The 22594-nt window shown below is 45.1% G+C and overlaps 1 protein-coding gene across 3 annotated transcripts in view; it reads right to left on the minus strand.

Annotated features, from left to right (window-relative positions):
* Positions 1 to 19812, minus strand: part of oxr1a (oxidation resistance 1a) — an 88741-nt gene extending 68929 nt beyond the window's left edge. For 2 of the 3 annotated variants that reach the window (XM_011605260.2, XM_011605258.2), the window contains exons 1-2: positions 19663 to 19812; positions 11241 to 11357 (exon numbers count right to left, since the gene is read on the minus strand). In XM_011605260.2, the coding sequence (XP_011603562.2) occupies positions 11241 to 11257 (17 nt within the window). In that variant the 5' untranslated portion in view covers positions 11258 to 11357; positions 19663 to 19812. Of the gene's footprint in view, positions 1 to 11240; positions 11358 to 18580; positions 18657 to 19662 lie in introns of all 3 variants that reach the window. The other variant, XM_029838265.1, reaches the window with a different exon arrangement.
* Positions 19813 to 22594: the final 2782 nt, after the last annotated feature.

Raw genomic sequence — 22594 nt, forward strand, 5'->3', positions numbered from 1 at the left:
TCACATTGGGCAGAGCCTGCAGGGCGCTGCGTGTCAGCTCCTGTACAGACGTGCGGCGCCACAACAACATCAGACAACCTCTGCGAGGCCCGGCGACAGCTGCGCCACCCGTTCACGCCGACTTTCAAATGTTGACAAATGTGCTTTTCGACAAGGAGCCGCTGGAAAACGCGGCGCACTCCGACGCAGCCAGGATTATATCACAGGTTCAAAAAGGAAAAATCTCAGGATGCAGCTCAACACGTCTGTATCAAATATGGCTTTCCATAACAATGGGAACAGAACACATGAAAAAAGGATAAGCTGCTTCTTCCTGAGGGGCCTCAGCACGGTGAGTCATTTCCCTAAAAATAGGCCGTTTTGGTGGTCAGATTAGAGATCAGTCGACAGCCTGGTCGGACTTCTGTGTTTCTCTGGAGGGAGGCTCTGCGGCTCTCTGGGTCCCCTGTTAGAGAACAAAGGTCCTGTTGGCTTTTTCGGAGCAAGAGGAAAATGCGGGGTCCCCGTCGCAAAATTGTCTCAGCCTGATGTCGACATTAACGAGTGATGATGCGTTTATGCAGAGATAAACGCAGTCCAATTCCATTGCAGAGGGAAACGTTGGGAGCTCCTCCGCCTCCCCTTGTGTGAATTGGATCCATGCGTTTCTCAGGAAGTGCAGCATCCACATGGGAAGCGGATCAGACACCAGTGATTTGCACGGCGGGCGGGCGTGGAAGAGGATGCTCTCAGGGAACAGGTGCTACATCAAATATGGATGTCTCAATTTCAAGCTGGGAAAAAGTGAAAATGAATATATGAAGCTGGAACACTCTAAGAGGAAGAGCAAATGTATGCTGGGACTAAAAAAGTCTTGATATTAAGTCAACATTTTCTGAATTAATTGTCACAACTCTCTTTATCCTTTGAATGGAAGAGTCTTTTGAGGGATGAAGCGCACCAATATCCATCAACAGCAGTTAGCACGGTAGCTAACAGTCAATACTGTAGCTGCAAAAGCGTGTTTGAAAGAAATGTGGCAAAAACATCACAGGACATGGTGTTACATATTTATAATTTTTCATATTTGTGCCTCTGCAGGTTGGTCAGGAAGGCCCTTTACTTCAAAAACAACACCTCCAAACACTTAAGTCAGGACTTAAATTGTAATGCAAACCAACCTTTGCTCCACTTTCTATAATCACAAACCTGCAGCAGTCAAGATTTAATGGTTCGCACTTTATTTTATAAATGCTTTTATCTGCTAATTTAACAAGTGCACACAGCGAGGAGGCAGGGAGGGTCAAAGCCTTTCCTCCCTATTCCTAGTACGTAGCGGGGGAGGGATAAGAGAAGGGTGCTGGAGCTCAGTTCAGCAGAACAGAACCAGTCCTGCTGCTGGTTCCAGACTGAGATAATCTGCGTGATCATAACAGGTGAAGGTGGTGTCTGCTGACTCAGTGGCACATTTCAGTGTGTGAAGTGATAAAGCCAGCGCTGACAAGACCCCGTCTCACCTCCCAGTTCTAATTTAGCTGCGGCTCCATAGCGACCTTACCGGCACTTAATCAGCACAGCGAGACTGTAAACACATCACGAGCTGCAATCGGGCTGCACGGAACGGTCAGACAGGTCAGACGGGCGAAGTACGTTGGCATGGAATTAGATGTAGGCGTAAATACTTGTGGGAATTTAGAGGAAACGCCAACAACAGAAACAAACTGCCGCATCCCTCCGAACTGGCATAAGAAGTGAGCAGTGTGACAAGTCAGGAAGTGCAGGTGTGATATTTGTTGGTCTGATATTTGCCAGACAAGGGGGGAAACGCAGAGGCCGTAATGTGATTTATCGAAAGGTGTTTCACGCTTATTTGCGGTGCACTGCTGTGTGGCATCAGATGACTGCTGCGTTGAAACGACTGGATGAAGAGAGCCACTTCCCGAAACAGTGAAATCGTTTCAAACATTAGTTCGTCCATCAAGGATTAGAGGGGAAAATGTCTCATAAAGCAGACCGATTCACGGTAAAAGTTTCTCCACGTCTCACATGTGGTCACTCATCATTAATAACTTAATACTGCAGATTATTAAGAAATTACAGTCAGAGTTTATTAGCCTGGCATGTTGCTTATTAACCTTTGCACTATATGGACAGGGAATTGTAACTCACAGCACACTTATGAATAATTGACTTATATATATATATATATAACTTTTATATATATATGTCATTGCTTTCTTTAAATGCTGTTGCTGTTTATTCTCTTCAAGCGGCGGTTGCTAATTGCCCCAAATCTCTGGTTGCTTCCAGTCTCATTAGTTTGACGCCAGCACAAAGCAGATAAACATTATTTTTTGATCTCTGAAATTGGCCGCGCTTCCACGAGCGCCACGTACATGGTGTTCGAGGAGGAACGGCGTTATCTAACCCTCGCCGCCTTTCCTGATGAGTCACAGCGCCAACCTGAGGCCACATCAGACAGGAAACGGGAAGAGATGCGAAATAAATTCAATAGCCGTGAGGAAAAAGGTGGAGGCAAAGGGCAGTTTATTTTAAGAGGCCTTAGTAACAGCTGTCGGAAGTCATCCAAAAACGCTCCAGCGCGGCTAAAAACAGACAAAAACATACGCAACCACTCGAGTCTTTAGGCTTTTCTGGTTTAAACCCAGTTTACCGATTGGCTGAAGGTCACATTGTAAATAATAATGGGTGTTCTATGCTGATCTTGCTGCTAATGCTTTATTGGATTAGCTTTATAACCAAATGCATTCAGTTTTAATAATGTGTTCATAATCGACATCATGTATTGGTACAGATCATAGAGATTTCAGCAGTTTTTAAAGGCAACTGTTTGACAGATAAACCTGTCGACGAGCAGGCCGCCTACATCCATCACAGGGTTCAATTTCCACACTATTCAGTGTTGATATTGAGCCACTTCATCAGGGCGGAATAAGAGGAAAGAGGGCAGCAAGAGAGCGAAGGGTGTGTTCCACGTCAGAGGCCAATGACTACAACACGCTAGCCCTCCGCCTTCCTCTGAACTAAAAATTAATACAAAATACACTTTATTCTTCTTATCCTTGTCTCCCACATGCAGGAGACCATAAATCATCCTTCCGACTCTGAAAACATGGGAGCATTTAAGTGTTTTAAGACATTAGCTTAAGTAATGGTTTTTAAAACCGGCTGTGCCGTCTGCGTAACGTAATAAATCAGTCAAAACTGCTCCGAGTTACCTCTCATTGAACAAAGCTAGCTTTTAGTTTTTAAAGACCACAGCGAGACCACACAGTTGCCCAGCTCATCCATTACGCAGACCTTTAAAAGTCTACTGGAAACCACTACAGGCTGCGAATCCAATTATGTTAAAATGCCTGAGCCTAAAAACCAGTAAGTCCACTGTTTAAGCAGCTTAGAGCTGAGGAAAAAGGGCTCACACGAGCCTCTGTACATGCTTGTGTTAACATCAAAGGAGGATATGAACCTGTCCTGGCATATTTTAGCAGAATTTGGTTTGCTCAATATCATTTATTTATTCCATATCAGTGTGGACACTGTTTTAAGGATGGGGGGGTTGAAGCTAGGGCTCTGGGGAACCAGGTGGAACTCTGGTGAGGGCTCCCGGGCCAAGGCCCCCCTGCAGAGGGTCTCCGTAGCTCTCCACGCGGCCGTCCTCACATGTCACCTGAGTCACGTGAAACACGAGTTTAATGCTTCCCTTCAGAACGGGACGAGCACAGGGCAAAAATATGTCACCCTCTCAATTAAATCCAGCGACGGCTCTTTAAGCAGACTGAATTAGATGCGTATCTCTTGCTATGGTTGTAGCTTAATCTGTCTCTATAAACGACTGAATATTCTGACCCCCCAGTGCCACAGACCGGACACCCTGAGATGCTCAGAGACAGACTTCCTCCTCTGGCGCGCCGAACACGACAAATCGCCACCCTTAACAAACATCGCTCCCCGGCTCTCGTTTGCATGACATGATCCTGCAGCCCTCAGAGATAGCGAGACATTGGGGAGAGAAGGATGCTGTTGGCGTTACAAATAGCTGTTGTCATCTAAGACACATTAAAGTCAACAGCAGCTTAGCTTCCGGTGCTGGACGTGGAAACGTCCCTCCCGTGTGGCGACGCTGCCGATGATGTTTTCCCATTGTTGAGCAGCATTTACCCCCCAGATGACATTGAAAGCTCCCGCTGTTATACTTGAGTAACGAAATAAAACATTACATTGACTCGATTTTTCGTCGTTCACCCGGGGTCAGGGATCTCCTGGGGCAACGGCCGCCGCACCTCTCTGAGCTGGGCGCCATCCGTCCAGCGGGGGGAGGAGGAGGACGGGGAAGAGAGAGGAGAGGAGGAGGAGGCGGGAGGAGGAGATCCTGCGATTCGGAGGAAGACTGGCTGAACACAACATGAACTCATCATTCATCATGTCTGCAACTGCACTTCAGAGCAAGCTGGGGGGGCTAATTTAATAAGCTTTCTCGATGCAAAGGTGGCACTATTTGCATAACATAGAAATTATTCTACACTTGTTTTCATAATTCCACGAGCACTTAGCAGCAGCTTAAAGCAAAACCAGCAGCCTTTACTGGCTGTAATGGGCTCAGCTAGCAGCTGCAGCCTGACAGGATCTGCTCAACATGCAGTCAGGTAGAGCACAAAGTTCACCCACATGTGTTTAATAGGAGGAGGATATGGAAATGGTGGAGGTCCTGTCGGGACACGGCGCAGGAATCTGCACTTTGGAACGGCTTTTAAAAGGGTTTTTACTCATCTTCATTGGCTCACTGGTAGCTGGAAATAAGGCCGAGCACAAAACTGGAGATCTTGATGCAAACCCTCCCCGTCTGCCCTCAGCAGCCGGAGCTGGCTTTAATCCAGAGTGGGCCCAACGTGGCCCCAGTGGGTCTCACTCATAAACGTGAGCAGATTCGTGTGGAAACTGTTCGTAGGCGTTAATTTGAGTGAATTTCGCATTAATCAACATTTTAGTGAGTCAGGTCTGTTCGTAGCTACTAACAAAGTCTACACGTGCCGTCGACCGTGTGAAGCTCTTGTGTAAATGTACAAACACACGTAAACAATGCTCGTCACTACTGTAAATTACAATTTAATTTCATATTGCCCTGTTTTATAAATAAGCAGATGCCTTTGTCATGTTTAGGATATGCTGATATCTTATTTGTCAAAGGATTAGAACTATAAAACATTTAGTTAGTTAGTTTAGTTAGTTAATTATATAATTAATGTTATATCAATTACACACAATATAACATTGTTGGTTTCACATTTCTACAATGTGGAGAGAAAATTGCCCAAATCGTTACTGAATGACCTAGACTGAATTGATCACCAAGCTGTCTGTGATCTTTCAGAATGTCGACGACATTTATTATCTCACCATCTGGGGTCACTGTCCCCGTCAGGGGAGATTCCTGACAAAGCGTTCTCCCAATAATTCCTGCTATGCGCTCATCTGTTTTTGACTATTTGGACAGTGATTTTTTGTTTTGGCGTGTACAAATACGTTTTTTGGCCTCCGTTTTTAAATCAAACCACTTTCTTTTGACCTCAAGCATGGTTCTAGGGATGGCAGAGACCACATCGATGGCATCCGTTACTTCCTTCTAGGCCTCTGATTTGCCTGTTCCCGTCACACCACTGCTAACCGAGACAAGAAAATGTGTTTTTTAAACTCATCTTCACTCAAAATAATCTCTCAGCTTCAGAAAAGTTTGTCCTGCTTCAGAAAGTTCTTTTGTTCTCTCTCTCGTTTTGCTTGTGCCATGACTGACGCATCAACACACACCTCCATTTATGGTGCTCATTGCCAATTCATGGGTGGAGATTAATGCTAATAGCCGATTATCGGGAGCACGCTGTCAATTTACGACCGTTTGGCATCGATGATCTACACGTGTTTACGATCAGATCTCAGTTTTCCGAACAAAGTTTCACATGTTCCTGAATCTGGAGTGTTTTTTTTTTTTAGTAGAGTAGAATTTCCTGTGTAAATCCGTTCGTGAAGTGTTTTTCTGGGGTTACCACAATATATTACTGATATTTTTTTTTTGCATGCTAGTCTCCATACATGAACGTTGCCTCAGATTAAGATTTATTTACATTAATATCCCTGCCCCGCCACCTTTTAATCACAGGCCAACGACACATTCATCATCTGTTGTGTTGATGTCGCTCGGGGAGGTGCTTCGGTTTTATGCAATCAATCTCCTGCTTATGCAAACACAGCAGAAAGGTAACCAAAATGAGGCGGCACTGAAGGGAGCCCGCTCAGCGCCGGTGTAAAAACAACACCAGTGACACCAGTGAAATGACTTCCCGTCAAATGTGCGATATTAACCCGAATGTGCAGCGGCGGAAATAATGGTGGGATCAAACAGCTCATCAAGATTTTATGCCGTGATAAAGCCGTCGTCACTGCAACATTAAGAAAAAGGGGGAGAAAAAATGAGAGCTCCATCTTCCCCTCCGCGCACGTGGCCACATACCGCTAATCCAAGGAGAGAAAAACGTGCTGCATATCTCACTTCATGGATTAACAAAGCAAAATGGAAGGGAAAAGGGACCAAAATAAAGCAAGACGGATTTTAAATGATCGCATGAAAGCTTCCGAGAGATGGAAGGAGTGGGAGGAAAATCACCCCAGCAAAAAATTGTGAGCAGCTTTCCAATTCTGGGGAACGGGGCAGCTCGGCTCGCTACCCCCAGCGGTGGTGAAAGCTCATCTTTGAAGTTGGAAATGGAGCCTGCTACGTAATCCTGTAAAATATAGTTCTAAATAAAGCTACATCAAAATTTCATTAGCTGGTGCCCGTGGCCTCTGGGCTCACTTTCACCAGTTTCACTGGGTGACATTCAACCTCTGTACATTGATCCGATATGTGAGGCAAAGCATTTCAATTGATTAAAGCTCCTGAGGATACGTGCGGCCGTCTATTGGTTCTACACCCGCCTCATTCTGTTCGAGGAGCTCGCTGCAGCTGCAGCACAAAGACCGCCAGACTGGCCTGAAGCAACAACACGGAGCCATTCACAACATCCGAACATGCAATTATGACTACCTGCATGGATATTTACAGAGGCGGCTCCCGGGTGTTGTGGAATCTGGTGCTATGGATGTTGATCATTGTAACCATCTGCAGAGGATCAAGGCCAGGTCATTGCAAAGGTCGTCCCAACAAGAAGAGGGGGAAGAAGGAAGGCACCAACACAATCAACACACAAATAAACAACACCCTTCAGCTACAGGCGGAAAGCTGCAGGTTGCGGCTGACAGCTCATCAAGATGATGAACAAGTCCTGGGGTGGGGAGAAGGGTGAGGCCGTACGTCACACGCTAAAACAAGGGTGACATTTATGTGGCCTGTTTTTTGTTTTAATATCTCTCTGGTGACGTCAGCAGGTGGGAAGGATCGTACGTCCCAACGCTCGCTCTGAACAGGCACAACCAGAGAATTCTGGGTCGAGGTTAAGAGAGAAAACATGCGCTTTGGATTTGACAGAGCAGCCGAGGGGCCACGGCTGTCGGGGGACGGCTGGTCCTAAATGAAAGATAAAAAAAATAAATAAATAAATCTAACAACTTGTTCCTGCCAGCTGCCTCATTAAGTCTACAATTTGAAAACATCTGAATTTTACTGGCAACTCTTAATGTTTGTGAAAAGAAAAAACAGACTATAAAAGGGCTCTGAAGGCCGCGCGTGCCGGTGGGCCGATTAATCGTGTTTAGGAGCCGTGAGCGCTCACCACGGCGATATACCTGCTATCAAAACAAAAGATTCTGCGTGTCGTCAAGGAGAGCGTGCCAGGAACGGGCGAAGGCCATGTGTTCGAGGACGCTGCGGCACAACAACACCGTCGTCATGGCAGTGGGCATTATCTCATCATTTATGAGCGCTGCCCTCCGAGCGTAACAGGATTTTAAAATCACCCCAACAACCTGCAGAAAGCTCCAAATGATCGATAACTGGAACGTCAGGTTATCAGGTGGCTGCTGTAGCGGGAACTGTGGTTCTATTAGGCCCCATCCGTTTCTGCGCCACAGCGGCTTTAAATAGCACGAATAATCAATAGAATGATCGAGTGAGCCAATCACTGCGCGAGGGTAAACAATGCCTTCATTATATGGAGAAACTGAGGTGTGCCACCTCTCTCACACCCACACACACACGTCTGCTCTATATTTGCTACACAAACACCACCTCATCTTCATCCAGACACCAGTAATGAGTCTCTTAAGATCCAACACCTCCCTCCACCAAGTGGCGACAGAAATTCCCAGTTTCAGAAAACCATCATTCTGCTGATGCATCTTATCCAGGGTGCTCCATCATTTAATGGGTTACTGTTAAACCTCTCAATGTAACCAAGTCAAACTACAAACTTCATCACCAGTTTATGGAGTTTGTTATCCAGCCATCTCTGGCACGCACCGCATGTATGTTACACGACAAACCTGCGACTGTGAGCTCAACAGTGTGGTCAGTCTGTGGCTGTCAGGACTGGACTCACGTCCATCCTGGGTATGAGCATACACAGGCTTCACTCCACTCCCCTGACACCACCTTCCTCTCCGCATACATAAATAATCAAGTGCAGGGCCTCTTGATGTCGACCACCACTTCAGACAAGCAAGCAGTCAAAGATCTAATTACTCTTTATCAAGGTCAAGGGTCGAAGTCAGGCTCTGATGTCATGTTTAGGCCGTAATCGTCTCGTTAACACTGCCATGCTAGGTGTTGACATATCGATTACTGGACAAATAAGGCCCATGTTGAAGGTAAACATCACGCCATGATAATCCACCGAGGAGCAATCATGCATCTTCATTAGCAGCTACCACAGAATCTTGGCTGTGGCACACGCACGCAGCTTCCACTCCCAACACAAAGGAGGCAGAATTACGCCTTTGAACGGGCAACACCTGCATATGTTCCATTTCCAGCAACTTGTCAACTAATTCAAGAGACTCAATAAGTCTGTGTCAGATATGAATGTTTGCATGACTCTTCATTACATAGCTTTATGCTAATTAGTTCTTTAAAACATGAATTAAATGTCGAAACACTACAGAATCTATAGAAAATGGCAGCGTGATCGAACCGAGTGCTGCAGGTTAAAATCGGAAATGGTTGGACATTTCCTCAGCTCATGGCCGGTCCTGGCTGCCTACTTTAGTTCCTGAATGAGCTACGAGAGAACCGCTTTGGCCGGAAGCGGAAACGTGGAAAAAATAACCTCTGAACAAATCTTGAAAAGTTATTTGTGCAGTAAGCTGCTCTCTGTGTTTCTGTTGTTCCTTCAGTGTTTGACAGCTCTGGGGTTGGCAGTAGAACACCAGCTATCATCAGCCCCTTGATAAGTTAGCAATCCGGTGCTTTTCTACACGTTTGCCATCCAAAAATAAACTGATTTCAGCAGCACGGAGGATCATTATGGAGCTGATTAATGGTGGCCTGGTAGATGAGCTGCAGCAACTGTTTAAATGCATAACCTAAAAAGCTGAGGTGCATCTTTTCATTAGCAAACAGCTTAACAGCGTTCCAGTTCCATTTTAATGAACACGTGTACACACAAGCAGCCTGTGGAGACACTCAGTACACAACACTGGAACAACTTAAAGTGCTCTAGCATCAGATTTATTATTGTCTTCTGAGCTTCGTTCCACTCAAAATCAAACTGGTTTGACATATTGTAAAGGAAAGGCTTTTAATTACAGTGCTCGAGTTTATTTGAGCTGGGGTGAAAATCCCATAATAGCAGATAAAGCCACAGCTGCATGTTGCCATTCTCTGACGGATATACAGATTTATGTCAGCACTTTTCTCAGAAAACTGCTTGGCTTTGTATTCCTGAAGAATGCCGAGAAGCTATTCTTCGTGTTTGAATATCAAGGCGGCGGCCCATTAGAGTCATTTTCAGCGTATCTGTGTCATCGTCCGTGCTGACGCAGCTCCCAGAAGACGGAGAGCTGGCTCGGTTTAATCATCCTTTCACACAAACACAGACTATGATGATCACTCACGCTGCGGAGAGACAGGTGCCTGAACGCAGCGCTGCGACAGCCCTTATTCCCCACCACATTACCAGACTCCGCCTCGCGCTCAGAAGAAAGCACAACTTTCTCTGAAAATGTATTCAGAGAGACGCCAACACATAAAACCTGAAGGTCCGAACGCGTTTCTGTAACTGACCAACTCAAAAGCATGCTGTGTGTTTGGCTCTGCCCTTCAGGCGAGGGGCCCTGGGGTACCGCTGGCAGGAGAATAGGAAGATCAGTCTGATCTATGGCTGCCAACAGTTGAGGCCAGGATCCCGCCCCGCCAATTCATCCTAATGCAAACATATGATCCAAACATCAAGACAGATGCATCGGAATAAACCAGGTCTGAGAGGCCGTTTGTGGGTATACCTGCTCTAATCTAACCATCTGTTCTCACTGGCATTTGCCATCTCGCTCCGGTTCTCCCCCTCATATCTCAGCTTAGTTATATGTGACATATTAAAAAATATTAGCTTCGACTGTGCTGGACTTTAAAAAGGAAAACAAAAAGTGCCAACATTCATATAAAAAGCTCCGAATGAATCAGCCATTAAACACAGCATTTAATTAGCTGCGTATCTTTGTTACTGGCAGTCCTGCTGAAGAAGTGCAGATGTGAAACCCGTCATTTATACACAGAAGCTCCCGGTCCATTCAGGCAGTAAAAGCAAAACCAAGTTTTAAAATTCTAACCTCGTTGGGTTTAATTAGTATTAATAGAATTATCTATTCAATTCAAATTTGACTGCACTTTTAATGGATGAGTGTGTTGTTTTACATAATGCATCACACACTTCACATACCGACTTTAACAGAGCTGTTAAAAGCAGCATGTCGCGATCCTCGTAGTGCCTCTTAACCACACTGGCTGAGCAGTGTGACCACGACCCTGCGGTCCACACCGGGAAAGCCACGCTGATGAATCATGCATGTGAAGCCACATCGAAAATAAAGAACGAACACACAAAGGCGACGCATACACGGGATTTTTAATCTTCCTCCAGAAGGTAGAAAGAAAGTTTTCAAGCCTCAGTTTGTGGCTTCTTTTCCTGGTGACCCCATTAGCATCTCTTCATGGCGGAAGGTAGCCGAGCACAAATGTCAGCCATTATCATAAGAAGCCATTTTAAAACGCCCCGAGATTCCTGCCGACCTGAAAAGATCACAAGTGACATAGGGCTGACCTTTTGGTGCTGAACATCTCGGCGGCGTCTTCTCTTTCAGGCTGCGAGGCTTCGGGAAGTTGCAGCTTGATGTTGACTTTTCAGACCTGTAGGAAGGGCAAACACACTACACACACTCTACACACACACACACACACACACACAAAGAAGACAGGGTGGGGGGACAAAGGGAGATAACGGTGAGACATTTAGCATCACGGTCGGTTCACACTCCTCTCGTCTGAATAACTTGGCCTCCCTCGCTTCAACAGCCCTCCCACTGAGCCAGTCTAATTGACTGGGCATGGCAGGAGGCAACGAGCAGAGCCAAACCAGGCCACTGCGACTACGCGGGGAGTCAAATGTCACTTTTAATAGTTATTTGCTTTACTCGCAACACAACAGGCATTTCGTAACGGAGTGGAATTCATTAGCGCCGACGGTCACGCAGGGCGAGGCTAAAGGACAAAAAACAATTACAAACAATCTAATTGTGAGGGGAACGTCCAGACAATTAAACATCACAGTGTAAATAGATAAACTGCCCATGTCACCGATCCAATGACCACACTGTACGATGCCTTTATGGTATGGTTATCAGAGCCTGCCGGGGGAGGAGCTGGAGTAAAAGAAGACAGGGTTCAATAATTAATGCCGAGGTCTGTGTCAGCCCCACTTCTCACCCTCACCTCCCTTCAATGAGATGAATGAAGGGCCAGAGGGAAGCAGGGAGAAGGCAAGGAGAATGAAGTGATTAGAGCAACCTGCACCTCTCCCCTTTTTCACCTTCCATCGGATGATGCACGAGTACGTATGCACGAACAGGGAGACTCATTTATAATACCTAGATTCCATGACCCGACAGGCTAGCAGGGGGCCGGAGGAGCGGAAAGAGCAGGCGTAAAGGTTAACAAACTGGGAATCCCCTCAAGAGAACAAGAGAAAATGCACTCACTTGTGTTTAAGACACAGCGGCAACTTTCTCCAACTGACACAGCCCAGAGCGCGTTTTCAACACAGCCTGCAGTGGAGATTAAGAGCGGTGACGCCGCATCACTTTGAAGGTTTGATGTGCGTTTGACACAACGTTAGCTGGATTAAGGATCAGCCATCGTCATGGTGGGTGGCTTCAGACACAAATGTATCCCAACCAATTTATTTTTTACTTGAAAACACTGGCCTACTTCTGCCATCTTTACTCCGGCAAATTAGCTGCTTCCGAGCTGCGTTTGGAGGAAAACAAGACCCAAAGTATCTGGGAAATTCATTAATTTGGCCTAATTTACAAAACTCCTGAGGAAGGTTTCACCACCCACGCAGCTTGAAATTATAAGTACAATGAAATGTACAGTAAATTACAGAGTGATGCAAGTTTGTGCACAGTAAGGACGCATTAGTGAGAAATTAAAGGGAACTTCATCCCAAACACAGAAGTTCCTGTTCCATTAATGTTAACATGTGATTCATCCTCTAATTTGTCAGTGATGCAGAGCTTAAATGAAAACAGGACTAAAAATAAGCCCTCGACTCCAAACTGAGCCAAAACAAAAGCTGAACCTAAATTTGGACTTTATTAGGGATGCTGAGAGAGCAGCTCAAAAGGGCTCAAACTGAGCAGAAAGCAATAGGTTGGAAAACTGAAGGCAACAAAAGAAAAAACAAGATGTGACCCCTCTGTAGACTTTAGCTGCCGCTGGAGTACAATTTTACCCTAAAACTAGCATAATGGACAGCACCAAGTGAATGTTTTGGGATAATTCAGCCAGAGAATCCCTCAAACAAGCATCTGATTTTGACCTCGTCAGTCCCACAAGGAAAAACAGTGAAACCTGAGCACGGCGCCGGTCAGAAAGTGCAAAATTAGGTTTTTCTCCAGGGAAACCTAATCACAGCCTACAGGTGGACGCTCAGCTCCACAAACAGCCAGAGCGCCGCGCGATACCTTTCCAGAGGAGCAAAGAATTAAAAGCATAGGAGTGATGCCATTTTCTATTTAGAATGACAGGTTCGTTCTAATCTGCTGATAGAGCACAGTTTTCTGCTCTGGAGCTGGCCTAAAAACATACCCCTGTTCACAATTCCAAGTTTTACTGTAGCAGAGCTGCTGGTGTAATTACGTGGACCACAAGTGCTCGTTTTCCTGTTTCATCTGCTGTGCGACGCTGCACCCGAGCATCGCGGATCCAGGTGGTTTCTCTCGACATGAATGGACCTTGTGAGGATGTTTTTCCTGACGAGCTTCATTAAGCCAGCCTTGTGTTTCAGCTTAATTGTCTCCAGGCGTGCAGAGCAACCTGACAAACACCATCAGCATCCAAGCATGTAATGGATTGAGGTGGTGGGGGGGTACGGCAGGTATGGCAGGAGCTGGGGTCTGCTCTCCAGCTCCAACCCGCCGGCCATAAAAGCGCAGTGGCTGGTGCGTTTGGCCTAGTTGGAGGCTGACGGGGCTATTCCTGACAGGGATGAGCTGAGCATGTACCCAGCATGCTCCCGACAGAAGTGCAAACGCATCAGAGGAGGACGGCAGTCTGCACGACGTATCACATTCAAATGTGCCGCCCTTCATTTCGTCCCTACTGCTGGCTGCACACGACTGATGAAAAGAAGCAGTAAATAAAAAACACCAGCACTGCCCTTCCTGGATGAACTCCAGGGTGTGAGCAGCGTATTGATCAGAGGCAGGATTAGCTGGCCTAGCATGCAGCTAAATCAGCAGCAGCCCCAAACAAGCACAGAGGCAAGAAAACAACCAAAGAGCAGATGCAGAAAGCAGCCAAGAATAGCTGAAGTGTGCACAAACATCGTCTTTTGTACGTTTGTCCAGTTTATTGACATTACACAACAGCAGAGGCAGAAAGCCTGATCACAACATCTCCACATTTATGGCATTTTTGGTTTCTCCTATAATGTCGTTGTATTTATTGGGTTGCATTTCTCTTTAAACCTTTTAATACAGGCCTGTGCCAGAGTGTAACAGTGACAACAAAAACATTTTTTTTAGTCAAAACACACGTTATTCAAGTGCAGCTGCTCCAGCAGAATTTTAACAAGGACCCGGCTGACTGCAGTGATATGACTCATCTCTTCCCTTCTGTTCTCCGCTCCTGTCCCCGTCTGTCCCATTGTCTGCACCTCTCCATTGTTTACATTTCTCCTTTCGTCCCAATTTATTCGCCCCCCCCCAAAGATTGGTTCCATGGAAGCGACCCGCTTCCTGACCTAATAAGGGTGCCGCTGACCTACCGAGAAACAAGGCGCCGCCATGGAAATGCTCGGTTATGCCATGAATAAACCCCCACTCCATCATTTTTGACTTTCACCTCTGTGTTGGGCTAAACTGGTGCGATGAATGGCCGTTGGCTTGGGAGGGGGTCATCTAATCTCCACTCAGGGGAACTCGGCAATGTGTTCAAGGACAAGGGCGATGCTGGCGAGTTGATGGGTGGTCGGGAACTAAGGGTTTCTTTACCTCTAACGAGCGAGTGCTTTCCACCTGAAAGGAAAATTGATTAATCTTGTTTAATTCAATGTCAAAAGTATGGTTTTCATTAGATACCTTTACCATAGAGTTTTCAGCTTTAAACCTGCAAGTCAATGTTTAAATAACCCACTGACTCAGATCGTTTGAATTACTTCCGTCCTCAAACTGGATTTTAAATGAATCTCCGTCTGGGAAAGAGGCGAGGTGTCTCAAGCAGCTGACCACCTGGTATTTTTAGCTTCATGGCATTCTGGAAGTGGCGTCTCTGACACAAAGCTAACACAAATAAACGCGCCCCAGTCGGGAGTAAGCAGAGATGAGGGGAAAGGATGATAAACAGGATGTGAGTGACAGAAGTGATGTGTCCCCCAGTTTTTGAAATCCAAACTGGGTAAACAATAACTTATATTAGAGCTGTAATATATAAGAGAAAACACAAATTGCAGATGAATTTCTTCCCCTCCACATCAGATCTGGGGGTCTGCACAAGGTTTCTTCCTCGCCGCTGCTATCTGAGGTGGTCCTGTGAAGCTAAATCTTGAATTAAAAACATCACATAATGCAAAAGCTTTGTTCTTTATTTCCAAAAAGACAACCTTTTTGAAGCTGCTCACTGACAAATGTCCACCTCCCACCCAAACAGAAACTGGAGGGCCAGCAACAGTTTTCCAACATTAGGAACAGACCACAACATTTTTAAAGGAATTTCTGTCTCCAGAGTTTCTGACAGCTCTGTGTTCGTGCAGATTGCCCATAATGGCGACGGTGGGGCGGGGACCTTCTATCCTAGTGCAGTAGCTCATGGCAAGGTATGTTTAGGAGCTAGAACACTGTCAGTCTGAGTTAAGGCCTCGTGCACACTCGGGCTGGGGCCTGCAGAGTCACCCCGCTGCCTGATATTTGGCCGACAGAGTCAAACGCCCATGGAGTGCCAGTCCTCCCCCCCCCCCCCCCATGCTTTGATTTAATCAAACTCCAAGCAATGTTCTAAAGCAGAACCAGAGGTGATGCTCCCTCAATTTGAGTAAAGAGCCGATTTTACTGGACGGGTCAACACGTAGCCTGGCGGCTCTTTAGCCGACGAATCCTGTCACAAAGATAAAATGACTGGGAAGATGGCCGAACAGACAGAGAGAGGAGCATCGGTGCAGAACCAATCAGTAACCAATTTGAGCAAAACAGATTGAAATCAGTTTATTAACATCCTGCCGCCATCCAGACTATATAATCAGCGATTTGGGTCACATGGCTGCCTCTCCAATGCATTGTGGGCCAAGTTGACTGGTGGGTTGTTGTTGTGCTCAAGAGAGGTGGAGACGTGAAGGGTCACTGGGCTGAGCTCCTGTGGCTTAGCATGGCAAATCCTCTAATCCTTCCACTAGTCCCACAGCGCTTTTTACTGTATGTAGGATAAAGCTATTACGGATGTAGACCAGGCGTCCGGCTACCAACCAAAATACACGCTTATACAGTAGGAAGCTCTCCTCCTCCTCTTCACCAGGATCTCTCTTTAGAGACGGCCAGCAGAGAGGAATCAGCTTCCCAACAGCCTGCAGCTGTGACCAGAGCTCATTCCCTCAACCTGGAAAACTGAATTTCAAGTCCACATCCACCCTCCTGCATGTAACAAATAAATACAGCTCATTGATATATAACAACATCTGAGGCCCCCCATGAACCGTAATGGAAGAATACATTTCTTGGAAGCCTAAAAATCCATTTTCAACTGGATTGCTGGAATTAAATTACAACAGAAGGCTACAAATCACTATGTCACTGCCGCTGTCATTATCTAATTGCCTTCTTGTGGATCCAAGACCGTCCTTTTCCTCCCTCTCAGCTGTCTGCGTCTGTGTGTATGCCACAACGCACTCCACCATTTCATAACAAACAACCCTCATCCTATGGTTTTAAATGCATGTATAAATGATTATTAAATACCTTTTATGAAATAAAAAACATATTATGACCCCTTAAATCTTATAGATTTATGCAAAAACATGGCTGAGACACAGAAGGTGCGACCCTGGAGGGATACACACCGGGCTCCACAGGGAACTGGGCACAGGCGGAAAGTGCAAATAGATGTCCGCTGTTTACGTCTCCACTCCAGAGAGGAATCAAGGTTCCACAATCCCAGCATGGAACATCTTTGTCTTCATCTGCAGCTCGTGCTCAGGTTAGCTCCACAAATTGTGATCAGCTCCTAATCAGATCACAAACCGGAGATGGACGTTAATACCAAGACTACGTTTCCGCATTGCTGTCTGACCCCTGAGACACCGGGCAACCGTTCTCCTGTGAGACCATAAGTCAGATAAACGGATGCTTAATTACGCCACAAACTACTCTGTACCCGTGAGTAAACTGTAGTTTATATCCTCACATTTTGTTGGGCTTTTAGGGCAAATTAAGTGGACGATAACTCTGAAGGCCGATCAGTAATCTGAGCCTGCCTCGTTCCTAATGTGCAGCTGGGAAAAGCTACGAAAAAGCATCGGGCACAAAAACCTTGACTGAAGCCAGAGCAAAGTGCTTTAGAGGGGCCAACGTTTGGTCTGGGATAAGAACAAAGCGATATTTACTGCAGACAAAAGCCCACTGGAAGAGATACATTCCTAGAGATTAGCATCCTCGCGTGGCTCCTCACATTCTCTAACACTTTGCACTCTTTTCATCACTGCAGCTACTGCAGTGGGCGTAAGTCCGGCCTGATGGTGGATTAGCATCAGGCGGGTACAAAGCTCGATTTAAGGCACCATCTCCACCAGGGATAGTGGCTCCCTCCAGCCTGCTTAACTCCCCCCTCGAAACCCACTGGAGAACCATATGCATGACAAATACACTCAATAACAATTCCTCACTGGCTACACGGCACTATCGGGGAGCAAATGATACACCTTAATGGTTTAGAAAGGGTTAGGTCAGGATTATCATTTATTTATTTTCTGCAGCATTTAAACCTGAAAATCCCCCCCTGGATCACCACTTATATCTGCATGCAGCCACCCGAGGTTACACAGAATCACCTATTTACCTTCGTGTAATGGAAGGTCAGATGACGCAGGCTCAATGGAAAAGGAGTCGTTACTCAATATCGTCACTGGGGAAGACCGTAGCACGTGTAAAAATAGCACAGCGATTCTTCAGAAACACTACCTGGAAACCAGAGGCTGCGTTCCCTGGGACGTTGTAGCTCTTCTCGCCCTGCGGATGGAAGACGAACAGACTGCAACCAACAACAGACGTTGGAAGCTCCGGCAGATCTGTGCCGCTCGATTTAGGTGCAAATCCACCCTATTTAAAATGCAGCCTCATCCAGCTTAATATGGCTTTACTATCAATTTTCTGGTTGCTTTTTTCATCATGTTGAGGCGGTTGTGGAAGCATCCCCCCGATTAAAAAGGAAATACTTCATTTAAATGGTTATTTATTATTTTAGACTGCCCTATCACCTGCTTCCAGCTTCTCCACTGTGCACATTCAACCTTGTGGCTGCACTCACGACAAAAGGCTGTCAACATCCGACAAGTTCACGAGCCCCAGCCCGATGGCGAGCGCTCTCCTCAAGCTCACTTACCTCTGAATCGACCTTAAACAAACAGAGTGCATCAGCGAAGAACGCCGTGCGTCTCTGGACAGCAACACAGCACCTGAACATGCTGACCCCTCTCCAGATTGGATATGTTTCATTAAGCTGAATAATAAGAGCTTAAGAGGCCTGGACACATGCAGGCTCCTCTCATCATTTCCCCCCGGAGTCAGATCGCTCTGCACCTTATGGGGCTATACCTTATTGCATTATGCAATGCTGTAATAGGCTTAGGCTCTGTGCTGGTCTGCAGGGGGGAGTTTTGGGCCGTCTCTGATGACTCACTTCATTAAGTCTCCCTCCCTCGAAGCTTTCTAGTTGTCCAGAAGTAAACTTTCTCCTCCCACACGTTAGCACTGACCTAGAGCGCCACGAACAGTGAGAAACATAAACATCCACTCGCAACATTACTTAGACTCCAAAAAAAAAATCGATTTAAAGGTTTACAATTACCACATTTTTATTTAGGTGTTAAATATCTACGGTTCAGTATTTGTTCAGTATTTAGCATGGACACAAGTGAATCAACAACTCCCAGAAAGCATTGCGCTTCGTATCGTACTGGTTAACATTTTTGTCATGGTTGGGAGCCGATGAGTCTTTTATAAAAAGGTCACAACTTTTCTGCTCCTTTTTGGCTATGAACATTGAAGGAGGCAGGAAAGGGATTTAGGTTACTTTGGCCAAAAGTGCCTGTAATTTTTTTTACTTTTTCTTACATGATACATCAAATCAAAACTGGTCATTATTTGTTTTATCACATTCATGGTAGCACAAGGACAATCCTACAGCATCATTTTCTCAACTATTTATGCACAAACATTTGAAACAATACACAAACATGGGCAGTGATAATCTGAGACAATATATGCAAATTAGATGTCTTTTGTTCTTGTTTGGGTAAATATGTCTGTATTCATTTTAGTATTTGTTATATCAACATATTAACAGATTTTCTGGAAGCCTGACCGAACATAATAAAGTTTTTGACGGCATTACAGATTCAGATGTACACTATCCAGGTAAAAGCTTGACAAACTAAGGCGTTTTATGGTGGAATTTTGTCATTATAATGACTTTCACCCAAATTTTGGAAAAGTGGACTTCACCTCCTGAGATCGAATGCAAGAGGCGTCTTTAATATACCGCCAAACTAATTTCAACCTTGGAACTGTCACGTTTAAGGAAGGGGGGAAGTGGAGCTTCACCTGTATTTCACCTGCACCTCCTTTAAGAACTATTTTTGACTGTGCAGCGCTGCTCCAGCTGCACGGAAACACAACACTTTACAAACATTAAAGCTTTATAAGGAGACGACTAATCTAACAAGCATCGCCGCGGAACAGGCGGCCGCGGCCGGTACTCACTTTCAGGTGGACATGACGCTGCTTCACACGGGGGAGGGCTTCGGTTCGGTCGCACAACGGTCTCTTCATCCAGCGTGCACCATCACGGGAATGTACACAGACTCAGAAGATGCAGACATGCGGAGTCATTTGACCTTCTCCCAGCAGGAGGTACCATCTCTGAAACCTAGGAGGGGTAGAGCGGACCGTACCAAGACAGGCGTCCCAGCCAGGCGAGGGGTGGCGAGTCCGGCGGGGGAGGATTGGAACAATGGTCTCGGGACGGAATGGAAAAAAGCGGATCGTTCAGGGAGGAGGAAGCAGAATGAAAGCGATTTAAAGGGACAGTTAGTGTAAATAATGTGTGTCATTCATCACTGTGGTGGAGTTCAGCCGAATCAGAGTCATGGAAGAAAATAGAAGCATTTCCACATTAGACGGTTATAATAAGATGCCATGGAGTGGTTATAGAGGGGCATTTCAGGAAAGGTGATAAAAATGAACCTATATTGATTTTATATTGGTTTTATTGTGAACAGATGCTGACTATATCCTACCCTCAATGTAACATCATGTCATGCCATTGTATTCCAAGTGCACAATTAATTAAAAATAAGTAAGAAATTATTTTCAAGAATTATTAGTCTTGTTTGTAGTGCAGGGTAATACGTCTTTATTATTTATTTATTTCTGGATTACTGTGGCAATCACATTTTTACAGCAGCACCAAAAGCAAATGAAGAGGGAAAAAATTCATTAGTTGACCATGCATTTGCTGAGGAAAGTGGTCAAATATTGCCAATATAAGAATGGTTACAGTCAAATAAACTGCAATTTCACTGCTGCTCTGACTTCTTGTGTGCAAGTAACTGCTGGTTGTTCTTGCATGTTTAGTGCAGCCTGTTCACAACAGCTACAAATCTGGTGCAGGTTCTAGTTAAAATGGTTTAAAAAAAGAACAAAAGTAGCAACTCAGCTGCTCAATCTGCACCAGAAAGTAATTCAGAAAATGTAACAGATTTAAAAATATTATACATATTTCTCTTCTGCAGAAAGCAAAAATCTAGTTCTAGGGAATTATCCAGCTGATGCTGGCTAAGAATACTGGGCTTACAGAAAAAGACCATAAAAATCATACAATTGAAATGTCTCTGCTCAAGGTCACATTGAATATTTATACTGTGCTGAAAGTGTGTGTCCTTCTGTCACACTGGCGCCGCAAGCTCATGTCTCAGTTGTTGGGCAGATGAGGCCCAAGGTCAATCGCCACACTGACAACACCCAGACTTCATGGCCACTGAGTTGGAAACTGCATTTCTCAAGTATAAATGAAGACTTGTTACTGTATTGATTGATGGTGCACTTCTGCAGCTGAGGGCAAAAATCAATGTATGCCACACGGAGTCTTAAGACTGAGGGGCTGAGGAGTGATGCCTGTGATACCTTTGGTCCAGAACCCCCCCAGAGCTCACTCATAAATAAATGATAGCAATTGCGCCTTTCCTGACAAAAAGCTTGCTAAGATAAAAGAAGGTTTTCTGTATCTGTACAAGATTTTACCTTCAATCAAACACTCACAGGCTGAAAGATGCTGCACAGACTAAATATTGATGTATATAGTGCACATTGTGGGCGATATGATGGTCACTCAGACTACATATTGTTCATTTCACAAAGGCTAATATTGGTTTGATTTTCAAGAGCAGTGATAAGATCTGGCAAAAGAAATCCAAAGAGAAATATGCTCCAAAGAAACTCCAATGCACCAATAATATCCATGCAACTAATCAAACCTGTTTGACATCTCAGTCTAAACTAAAGGAGATCTTTTCCATCTCATCATCCCACTGTCAGACCGGCCAAATCACAGTGATTTTAAGACAGGGTTTCTTTACAGGGATTCCCTCAAAGCTGCAGCATTAACATCCTCCTCCGTGGAAGATTTAACAAAGGCAAATCTGAGTGTTGTTGAGATATGAAGGCAGAAACTGGAGATAGCCTCAGGTAATCCACACACCAAGAGAGAAATAACTCGTGCTTAACCTGCCCAATATAGCAAAACAGCAAAGTGTTTCTCATCTACCTGCCATGTTATCGCTATTCTGATTTGATGTCATGCAGCTTGAAATAAAATATCCTGACACTAAGGTGATGCCTGGGATTGATTTGTTATATCTTTTATTATTTTAAAGAATCTGTTTACTTGAGATCATGTTGAAAAAGGAGTGAAGAGCATTTCCTGGGAAGAACACTGGGGAGAAAACGGGAGCAGAGGCAAGTGAGAAACGTCAAAAGGTTATTCTTTGCACAGCCTCTGCTCCTCTCACCATCTTAAATGGCTGTCCCATCCTGTCCATGTTGTTTGGGAAAGGCAGCCTGTAACTAGGAATGAACAGCATCATGTGAGAGTCAGCTGAATGTCATAGCCGAGGGGGAAGATGCAACACCTCAAAAATGGCTCCTGCCTGCAGACATGGTGCAAATGGCAAAGATGGAGTAAAGGTGAACTGAGAGAGTGGTTATTCAACTCTGCTCTCCAGCAGCCTGGAGATGTTACATGTAGCTGCTGGGCTGATGCTGCATATGAGGACTATGGATGAACAGAGATGATAAAGAAATTAACTAGAAAGGACAGTTTGTTCCTCACCTTTAAAGACCTCTGTAGCTTGTAATCTTGTACAAATTTACATGAATTTTTTTTACTTAGTGCCCTTAGTAAATAAATATATGGAACACAGAATAGTGTAGAAATTCCTTTTCTATATTGTAAAACCATAGTGGTAATTCCAAGGTAATTCTGTGTATATCAGCTTTTATACGCATCCCACAATCTTACATTATTTTGTTTTTCCACCTTTAAAAAAATATTACTATTTGATATATTCGATATAAATATTATTATTAGGTACCATTGAGAACTGTCACAGAGTCTATGCTGAAGTGCTGTAGTGGG

The sequence above is a fragment of the Takifugu rubripes genome, chromosome 7 (genome assembly GCF_901000725.2).
Source record: "Takifugu rubripes chromosome 7, fTakRub1.2, whole genome shotgun sequence".
NCBI classification, from domain to species: domain Eukaryota; kingdom Metazoa; phylum Chordata; class Actinopteri; order Tetraodontiformes; family Tetraodontidae; genus Takifugu; species Takifugu rubripes.